General features: G+C 39.6%; 2 protein-coding genes across 2 annotated transcripts; both read left to right on the top strand.

The window, feature by feature from the left end:
* The first annotated feature begins 2,610 nt into the window (after positions 1 to 2,610).
* Positions 2,611 to 4,390, top strand: LOC111226924. Its single transcript, XM_022752233.1, has 5 exons — positions 2,611 to 2,676; positions 2,792 to 3,493; positions 3,593 to 3,709; positions 3,803 to 3,846; positions 3,968 to 4,390. The coding sequence occupies exons 1-5, from the start codon at positions 2,619 to 2,621 to the stop codon at positions 4,085 to 4,087; spliced, it is 1,041 nt and encodes a 346-aa protein (XP_022607954.1). The 5' UTR covers positions 2,611 to 2,618; the 3' UTR covers positions 4,088 to 4,390.
* A 2,832-nt stretch (positions 4,391 to 7,222) lies between these two features.
* LOC111226891 lies at positions 7,223 to 8,915 on the top strand. Its single transcript, XM_022752197.1, has 5 exons — positions 7,223 to 7,280; positions 7,396 to 8,097; positions 8,247 to 8,366; positions 8,456 to 8,499; positions 8,624 to 8,915. The coding sequence occupies exons 1-5, from the start codon at positions 7,223 to 7,225 to the stop codon at positions 8,738 to 8,740; spliced, it is 1,041 nt and encodes a 346-aa protein (XP_022607918.1). The 3' UTR covers positions 8,741 to 8,915.
* Positions 8,916 to 10,599: the final 1,684 nt, after the last annotated feature.

Below are 10,599 nucleotides of genomic sequence, written 5' to 3'. Positions count from 1 at the left end.
CTAATCTCTGTATGTGCATTTTATGTCTTTAAAGATCTAATAAACATGATGTTAATTTTCACCTTGTGTGTCCTTGTGTCCAGTCCCTATAGTCACAGTAACTCTGGCTTTGTCATTCTTGAGTGGCTGGGGGGGTCAGTGGCGACCAGAAACACATACGTGACCTCGCCCACCACGGTGAGAGGATGAGAGTGTGGAAACTGAACAGTTGTGACACAGAAGTGCAGTCTGTGAACTACTGTCAGTATTTCAAACCATAAATGTCCGAGTCTGAGATGGCCGGTGAGCTGACGGCACTGGGGGAAAAGTTCTTTGTCATAACTTCTTAATCAATTAAGCATGTAATAGATGATTTCATATGTGATAGGTCGGTTTTCGGCCTAGTGAAGCCACCATCTCTCTTCCCCCTCCATGTAGGCCCCACCCTCTGCCTCTTTCACAGGTATACACACACACCAGGTGACTATTGTCTCATTACCTCAGACCTCCGTCTTGATGCATTTTGGGCCATGTGGCTAGGGAACAGGGTTGTCTCCCAGAAGTTATGCTTTAAGGCAGTTTGTTTTATCTTTGACAAACATTTCTTAAAGACTTTTACTGATCAGTTTGACCTTTTTACTACAGGCACTTTAAACAACCTGTTGCCCAGGCCTTGCAGGCTGAATGAACTGTTTCAAAGGTGATTTGTGGCTTATCAGAATCCTGGGTAACACACAGCATTAGGTCATGGGGACGTTTGTAACACATTTTATAGGTGGCTGTTGTGTAGGAGCTCAACACAGAGAAGGCATTGGAAGTTCATACCCCCACTGAGGTAAAAGTTATCTTGTAGTTTAGCGATTAGTATGTATATCGTTTATAATGTATTATTTTGGTTTATATTATACAGCAGTTGCCCTGAATGCCCTGTGGCTCTGACTCTGGAGCCAGATCTGTGTTGCCAGATACTGCACTGTTTGAGGTAAATGGCCTAAACTAAACTGTTATTTAGGATGTTTTCTTTTGTTACTGTTTGGAGACGGGACCAAGCTGGCGTTTGAGGGTAAGTCACTTTATAACCGCTGTCGTTGCATTTTAAAAGAAGTCATTGTTACTCCCCAGTCAAATTCATGAAAACAGAAAACTGATTGAAAGCTTTGTTTCTGCAGATAAGGTTGACTTGATGTATTTCCCGCATGGAGCTTGGGTGTTTACCACCGTCCTGAGTGTTTTCCTGGCTTTCTCATTGTGCATGATGGCCAAGAGAGTTTCATTTTTTACTTTGGGTGATGAGTGGCCTGCTAACAGCTAACAATTAATCCTGCCCCCTGAAAGTTGTAGAAAAGGGACATTTTATATTTCATGACACTGGCATAAAGGTGAACAGAAGAGTCATTACTCTCAGACCACTTTTTACCGCCATACTTTTTGTTACTAGGTGTTGTTCTCCGTGCAGCGGTCTTTGTGGTTGTCAGCAGGATGTATAGGTGTTTGCTGTCTGAAGTCTTACATAGATGCCCCTGAGTCCAAAGACCACATGAAGTAAACAGCCAAAAACCGTATAGAGTCTTTATCCGCTCGTATTCAACAAGACTGTGAATATTAATAACAAGAGAGACTACGTTTGTAGTAGGAATAATGTAACTGAAAATAATGAATAAAAGTAACTGCTTCTATTAAATAAAAATAGGCATCAGACAATAGATGCATATTTAATTTAGAGTGTTAAAACAGATGCAGACCACTGGGTAAAAGTACTTTAAAGGTCCCAAAATGCTCAATCCATGCAGAAATGCACAAAACCCATATTCAGAAACTGCCTTACAATGAGTCACCAGGACTTCTGTAACTTTGTGATGTCACAACTATAGAGTTTTTAGGTCATTCCATCACTGAGCCAGCAAGTTACAAAACTGAAAATGATCTTTTCTTGCTAGAGCTCCAGAGAAAAGTGTGAGAGAGGAGATGTAATAATATATTCTTTTATGTTTTTTGGTTCTTAAAACCACAATTATATCATCTTGTGGATATAAAACTTCAAATAAAACACTAGAAAAGTATAAAATATGTGGGACCTTTAATAGTGGAAATAAACATGCCATTGAAAATCTTATTAAGCATAAATTTATACCTTTATTCTGAAAGTATTATTTCCATTTAAAATTTGTAATAAACCCATTGATGGTTATTGGAAATTTGATTGTGGTCATCAAAAGTTTAACAAAATACATGAGAAAAAAAAGCAACAAATCGGGTCAGAAACTCTACAGCTTGAAAAGAGAGTCTGTGTCTGCTGCATTGATCCCCTCTGTGATCCACTGTGCATCAGTATTTGTCAAGTAAGAATGAACTGCTCAAATCTTTATTTAATATTAAGTCTATTTTCAAAAGTTGAACATTAAAAGGACTCTACTGCTCTTGTTACTGGTGTTTGTATTGCATTGGATTTAGTGGTTATTTATTCTTAGGAGCACCTCAGGAAACATGTTGACATGCTCACAGTCACACTATGGGTGACTGAGCATGTCATCATGTTTCCTATTAAGGGCACATGCACAAGCTGGCCAATCACATGCATTCTTGTCTGTAAAGACTGAAGAAACCATAACTATCTCTTCATTCACCTCGGCAATTTGGACATGATGACTTCTCCAGTGTTTGCCTTCTATCTCACGTGTCTGTTCTTGGGGAAAACGGGTAAGTTGCATTTTTGGGACTCCATCTTGCACCTTTTAGTGTATGGTTGTTCATCATACAGATTCTTTCGCAATAAACTAAGTGTGCGTTGGCTTTGTCTTTCATGTCACTTCAGCTCAGATGGCTGATCTGAAATCGCCGGCACCTATTCCCCAAGAGAAAAGTTTTGTATCAGCTCATGTCGGCGACAAGGTGAATTTGCGGTGTTTCTATGGAAGTTTGACTAAGAGGCTTTACTGGTACAAGCAAAGTCTGGGACAGAAGCCAAGGCTCATCTCTAGCTTCTATAAACATGATGTCAATAGCACGTTTCATAATGAATTCAAGAGCGATTCGCGCTTCACACTAGACACAGAAAATGGTAAAAATCACTTGACAATCACAGATTTACGCACATCAGACTCAGCCACTTACTGCTGTGTTACTTATTTATACACATTAGAATTCTTGGATAGCATTATTCTCAGTGTAGGGGGTTCAGGTTTGAACATCCAGGCTTCGGTCCATCAGTCCGGATCTGAGACCATCCAGCCAGGAGGCTCTGTGACTCTCAGCTGTACAGTACACACTGGGACCTGTGATGGAGAACACAGTGTTTACTGGTTCAAAGACTCTGAAGAATCTCATCCAGGACTCATTTACACTCATGGAGACAGGGATGATCAGTGTGAGAGGAAACCTGAGACACAAACACAAACCTACATCTACAACTTGCCGATGCAGAGCCTGAATCTTTCTCATGCTGGGACCTACTACTGTGCTGTTGCCTCATGTGGACACATACTGTTTGGAGACGGGACCAAGCTGGACTTTGAGGGTAAGTCACTTTATAACCACTGATTTTAAAAGAAGTCATTGTTACTCCCCAGTCAAATTCGTGAAAACAGAAAACTGATTGAAAGCTTTGTTTCTGCAGATAAGGTTGACTTGATGTATTTCCCGCATGGAGCTTGGGTGTTCACCACCGTCCTGAGTGTTTTCCTGGCTTTCTCATTGTGCATGATGGCCAAGAGAAACAGCTGTCGATCTTCAGGTAACCGGCACCTTTTTTAATATATATCCAACAACTTGTATGGACTGAACATGGCTTTTGAATAAAATGACCTCTTCTGTGTTTCACAACCAGAGTCTCAACCAACATTTACCGCTCCTTCCACAGCAAATGCAGAGGTGAGTAACAGCTGTTTAAATTAATTGTTGAATTGCCTTTCAGACATCTTTTTAATTGCGCAAGCATAGATACTTTGTTGCCCACTCTTTTAATCGTTACTGATATCTCTTTTGTTACCAGGGTTACCAACACGCAGTAAACCTCTATTACGCTGCTTTAAGCATTAATCTGACCAACAGATCAAGAAGACAGAGGGATCAAACCTGGACTGAATGTGTGTACCACAGCATAAAGAAGTAGAACTGGACAAGTGAATACCGTAATACCCATAATGCATGTTTAACATTGTTTTTGTTTTTTTTGTGGTCTGAAGCAGGATATCTCACATTCGCACAACGTTGCTTTGTTTCTTGCAAATGAAATGTATCTAATATTATAAGAGCATTGTTGGTACATATGAATGAATGGTTTTTGTGAGTAAATATAATCAGATTACCTGATACTATAGAGGTAATTTGTTGCTTTGAGGATTGCAACTGTCTTGGGCTTTTTCTGTTTGTCCTCATTGATGTTCAACCACATCATGTAAAGTATGGTTTTTTATGTGGATTTTATTTCATTAATGATCAAATAAACATCATTAAAATACTTTTGTGTAGACATGTTCGATGTGTTCAGCCAGCTGTAGCTCAGACTTCTTCTTAATATGTGACTGGCTAGTGGCTTTACGTTTTGTTTGTCAGAGAATGTGGTAGGACCTCACCCCACTCCAGTAAGTGAGGCGCAATTGTTATGGTGCCGAAATAAAGTGGCACAGGAGGGTTTTTCTGTCGACTGAAAAATATGCGGTTCTGCTAATTTACAGCGTTGTTGTGTGGGCGAAATGAGGCTCGTCTATCTTACCATTTGGAGTGTTGATGACTTGATGATTCATATATAGTGATACCTGACATTTCACGTCTGACCTCTACTCGAACTTGATTATTATCCTAGATGAACAGTCGCAGTCACAACATATCACACAGGTACCAGGGCTTCACTGTACTTGGCAAATATTTTGAATATTTTGTATCATGTATCATTGTATGTATTGTATCATTTAGTGATAATGGCTACACGATTGTGATACTTAAAAGTACAACTCATTTAACAGCATCATTGTATCTCATGGTGAATGATGTTTAAACCACATCTGAAAAGTAAAACTGATTTGAGGTATCACGAACACTGGTCCTGTGGATAGCTCTCAGTTAGCTGCTAAGCTACGTTATAGTTTCTCAGACTGACCAGACATGCTGCTAGATTAAGGTGTTTAAGACAGTGATGTGACATAAAGGATGTAGCGTACATACGTGGCCTGGCATCAGTCACAAGCCGTTAAAGAAGTTCATTGTAAGGACATGCAGAGTTATGGACCCAAAACTGCCACTTTGTTACTCTTCCCACCATCAAACTATCAAATTGATAGGAAACAGAGACAAAGGACCCCTCTTCCACAAACACACCATGCTCTTAGCATATCAGAGGGATAGAAACCAAGGGTCAAAGGGTCAACTCCAGAACATCAACAAATGGACAACAGGCAACTGGAGAACATAGGCAAAATCTCCAGTTTGTAACAATAAGACTCTGTCAATTGATATTTGAATGTTTCTTATGTATGACCACGACCACCTGCAGAGAAGCCGACCAGAAATCAAGACTTCCCGTGACAGAAAGTCTCCTGGCAAACTCCACCAGAGCTGAATCGCTGAGACACCGGCAGAATCCGTCACCGTGATAACTGGACAAGGCCTCCAGGAGAATCCACCTAGATCCCGCGTCTCCAGGGTTACCACGGCAACCATAGCCACCTGGGTTCCAGCCGAGGGTCCTCAGCTACAGTGCAACTCACAGTAGGCCGGTCTTAACACTCTGCTCATGACTGGATAGATGTCGAAAAATAGAAATATTTAATTACCTAATCTCATTCATAGACGTGGTATCATTAGCTGTATAGCCATAACATATTCTCTCCCACCATTGCCAACTCATCACACTGCTCATTTCATTATTATTTTCATCTTTATGATTATACATTGCATTTACTCTGTAGATAGTAGTTTAGTTAATAAACTCCTGTATTTACACCCAGTTGTTGTCCTGTTGTAGCCAACAGTTTCATTTTTTACTTTGGGTGATGAGTGGCCTGCTAACAGCTAACAATTAATCCTGCCCCCTGAAAGTGGTAGAAAAGGGACATTTTATATTTCATGACACTGGCATAAAGGTGAACAGAAGAGTCATTACTCTCAGACCACTTTTTACCGCCATACTTTTTGTTACTAGGTGTTGTTCTCCGTGCAGCGGTCTTTGTGGTTGTCAGCAGGATGTATAGGTGTTTGCTGTCTGAAGTCTTACATAGATGCCCCTGAGTCCAAAGACCACATGAAGTAAACAGCCAAAAACCGTATAGAGTCTTTATCCGCTCGTATTCAACAAGACTGTGAATATTAATAACAAGAGAGACTACGTTTGTAGTAGGAATAATGTAACTGAAAATAATGAATAAAAGTAACTGCTTCTATTAAATAAAAATAGGCATCAGACAATAGACGCATATTTAATTTAGAGTGTTAAAACAGATGCAGACCACTGGGTAAAAGTACTTTAAAGGTCCCAAAATGCTCAATCCATGCAGAAATGCACACAACCCATATTCAGAAACTGCCTTACAATGAGCCACCAGGACTTCTGTAACTTTGTGATGTCACAACTATAGAGTTTTTAGGTTTAACTTTACTACGCAACACCAAGCAGTCATTCCATCACTGAGCCAGCAAGTTACAATACTGAAAATGATCTTTTCTTGCTAGAGCTCCAGTGAAAAGTGTGAGAGAGGAGATATAAAAATATATTCTTTTATGTTTTTTGGTTCTTAAAACCACAATTATATCATCTTGTGGATATAAAACTTTAAATAAAAATAAACCCACTGACGGTTATTGGAATTTTGATTGTGGTCATCAAAAGTTTAACAAAATACATGAGAAAAAAAAGCAACAAATCGGGTCAGAAACTCTAAAGCTTGAAAAGAGAGTCTGTGTCTGCTGCATTGATCCCCTCTGTGATCCACTGTGCATCAGTATTTGTCAAGTAAGAATGAACTGCTCAAATCTTTATTTAATATTAAGTCTATTTTCAAAAGTTGAACATTAAAAGGACTCTACTGCTCTTGTTACTGGTGTTTGTATTGCATTGGATTTAGTGGTTATTTATTCTTAGGAGCACCTCAGGAAACATGTTGACATGCTCACAGTCACACTATGGGTGACTGAGCATGTCATCATGTTTCCTATTAAGGGCACATGCACAAGCTGGCCAATCACATGCATTCTTGTCTGTAAAGACTGAAGAAACCATAACTATCTCTTCATTCACCTCGGCAATTTGGACATGATGACTTCTCCAGTGTTTGCCTTCTATCTCACGTGTCTGTTCTTGGGGAAAACGGGTAAGTTGCATTTTTGGGACTCCATCTTGCACCTTTTAGTGTATGGTTGTTCATCATACAGATTCTTTCGCAATAAACTAAGTGTGCATCTGCTTTGTCTTTCATGTCACTTCAGCTCAGATGGCTGATCTGAAATCACCCGCACCTGTTCCCCAAGAGAAAAGTTTTGTATCAGCTCATGTCGGCAACAAGGTGAATTTGTGGTGTTTCTATGAAGGTGTTTCTGCGAGGCTTTACTGGTACAAGCAAGTTCTGGGACAGAAGCCAAGGCTTATCTCTAGCTTCTATAAACATGGTGTCAATAGCACGTTTCATAATGAATTCAAGAGCGATTCGCGCTTCACATTAGACACAGAAAATGGTAAAAATCACTTGACAATCACAGATTTACGCACATCAGACTCAGCCACTTACTGCTGTGTTACTTATTTATACTCATTAAAATTCTTGGAGAGCATTATTCTCAGTGTAGGGGGCTCAGGTTTGAACATCCAGGCTTCGGTCCATCAGTCCGGATCTGAGACCATCCAGCCAGGAGGCTCTGTGACTCTCAACTGTACAGTGCACACTGGGACCTGTGATGGAGAACACAGTGTTTACTGGTTCAAAGACTCTGAAGAATCTCATCCAGGACTCATTTACACTCATGGAGACAGGAATGATCAGTGTGAGAGGAAACCTGAGACACAAACACAAACCTGTGTCTACAACTTGCCGATGCAGAGCCTGAATCTTTCTCATGCTGGGACCTACTACTGTGCTGTTGCCTCATGTGGACACATACTGTTTGGAGACGGGACCAAGCTGGACTTTGAGGGTGAGTCACTTTCAAGAAAAGCAGATAGTAGATGGTGAGGATCTAAGAATAGAGGGTGTTTGCTGGATATATCAGGCAAATATATAAAATTGACTTGACTAGACTAAAACTGTAAATATACTGATCCTCTTTCTGTGTGGGATTTTCAGATGAGGTGAACTTTCTTGTGTATTTCTTGAGTGGAGCACTGACATTCACCACCGTCCTCAGTGTTTTACTGGCTTTCTCACTGTACAAGATTAACAAGAGAAACATCTGCCAAACTCCCGGTAACTGGAATTTTATATAACCAGCAACTTTCATTCACTAAGTCTGGATTTTTAATGAAAAAGAACCTTTTCCTGTGTTTCGCAACCAGAGCTCCAAGCAAGATTTTCTGCTCCTTCCATGACAAATGCAGAGGTGAAGAGACTTTATATTGTCTATTGAATAGCCATTCAAACACTAAATTATCTGATGTGTAGATCTTTTACATTATTGTCAAGAACCATACTGAGATCAACATTTTTACATGCTTTGTCACCAGGATTACCAAGACACAGACCTGCATTATGCTGCTTTAAGTGTTAACCTGCCCAAGAGATCAAGAAGACAGAGGAACAATACCGGGGATGACTGTGTTTACTCCAGTGTGAAGCTGTAGAGCTGGATATGTGTCATTTGAATTATGTAGTAAGAGTAAGATGACAATTTCTTAGAATTTATGTTGAGGTGTAATGTAGATTTAGAAGTAGCTCTTGAGATAAAAATCTGTTTGTAGCTCCCTTGTGGTAAGATGTGCACATTCAGGACCTTCTGCTCTTGTTGCTGTTTTTGTATGAGTGGTTTAAAGGATGTCTTCTTACAAAAAAATGGATGTAAAATCCTTACATTATATTATTTTTGTAAGGACACGTTAATTTAGGCTGAAGAGCAAACTACTCTTGTAGATCACTACAGTAATAAATGGTATAAGTCGTTTATCGTGAGTGATTTAAATCTAATTTCATGCAATTTGCATTTCACTGTGTTGCATCATTAATAATCAATTAAATCTAATCTAATTAACAATATCTTAAGACATCGTTTGTGTGGTATATCTGACAAAGACGCACGGCACCATGTGAACTTGAGAAACCCTGTGACTGATGAACATGTGATGCGGCACATTTGGTGTGCGGGAAAAACTGTTTCATACAGTGGCCCTGAGAACTCCATGCAATGCAACTTAAGGGTGGTCCCAGTGGCCATCTTTGTGTCCGCCATCTTGTGTAGTTCCTTTTTGTTTTACCGCCATCTTGGTTGTAGTTCCCTTTATTTAAGCCATGTGGTCCCAGCAACCATTTTGAATCGGCCATCTTGTCTTTGTCTGTGTCCCTACAGGGCGCACACACACACACACACACACACACACACACACACACACACACACACACACACACACACACACACAAATATACATCTGTGTGATTTTGCCATTGTGATCTTGTTACTACACCGTCCAGTGTTTTTTACTGGACTTTTCTCACTGTACAGGATTAACAAGAGAAACATCTGCCAAACTCCCGGTAACTTGGAATTTTATATAAGACCAACTTTCATTCACTAAGTCTGGATTTTTTAATGAAAAGAACCTTTTCCTGTGTTTCGCAACCAAACTCCAAGCAAGATTTCTGTGCTCTTCCATGCAAATGCAGAGGTGAAGAGACTTTATATTGTCTATTGAATAGCCATCTCAACACTAATTATCTGATGTGTAGATCTTTTACATTATTGTCAGAACATACTGAGATCACATTTTTACATGCTTTGTCACCAGGATTACAAGACACAGACCTGCATTATGCTGCTTTAAGTGTTAACCTGCCCAAGAGATCAAGAAGACAGAGGAACAATACCGGGGATGACTGTGTTTAACTCCAGTGTGAAGCTGTAGAGCTGGATATGTGTCATTTGAATTATGTAGTAAGAGTAAGATGAGACAATTTCTTAGAATTAATGTTGAGGTGTAATGTAGATTTAGAAGTAGCTCTTGAGATAAAAATCTGTTTGTAGCTCCCTTGTGGTAAGATGTGCACATTCAGGACCTTCTGCTCTTTGTTGCTGTTTTGTGTATGAGTGGTTTAAAGGATGTCTTCTTACAAAAAATGGATGTAAAATCCTTACATTTATATTATTTTTGTAAGGACACGTTAATTTAGGCTGAAGAGCAAACTACTCTTGTAGATCACTAAGTAATAAATGGTATATAAGTCGTTTTTCGTGAGTGATTTAAATCTAATTTCATGCAATTTGCATTTCACTGTGTTGCATCATTAATAATCAATTAAATCTAATCTAATTAACAATATCTTAAGACATCGTTTTGTGTGGTATATCTGACAAAGACGCACGGCACCATGTGAACTTGAGAAACCCTGTGACTGATGAACATGTGATGCGGCACATTTGGTGTGCGGGAAAAACTGTTTCATACAGTGGCCTGAGAACTCCATGCAACTGCAACTTAAGGGGTGTACCCAG

Source organism: Seriola dumerili, unplaced genomic scaffold (assembly GCF_002260705.1).
Source record: "Seriola dumerili isolate Sdu_G_001 unplaced genomic scaffold, Sdu_1.0 BDQW01000167.1, whole genome shotgun sequence".
In the NCBI taxonomy this organism is placed as follows: Eukaryota; Metazoa; Chordata; class Actinopteri; order Carangiformes; family Carangidae; genus Seriola; species Seriola dumerili.
The sequence above is the reverse complement of the archived record's forward strand: the minus strand, read 5'-3'. Positions and strand labels throughout refer to the sequence as shown.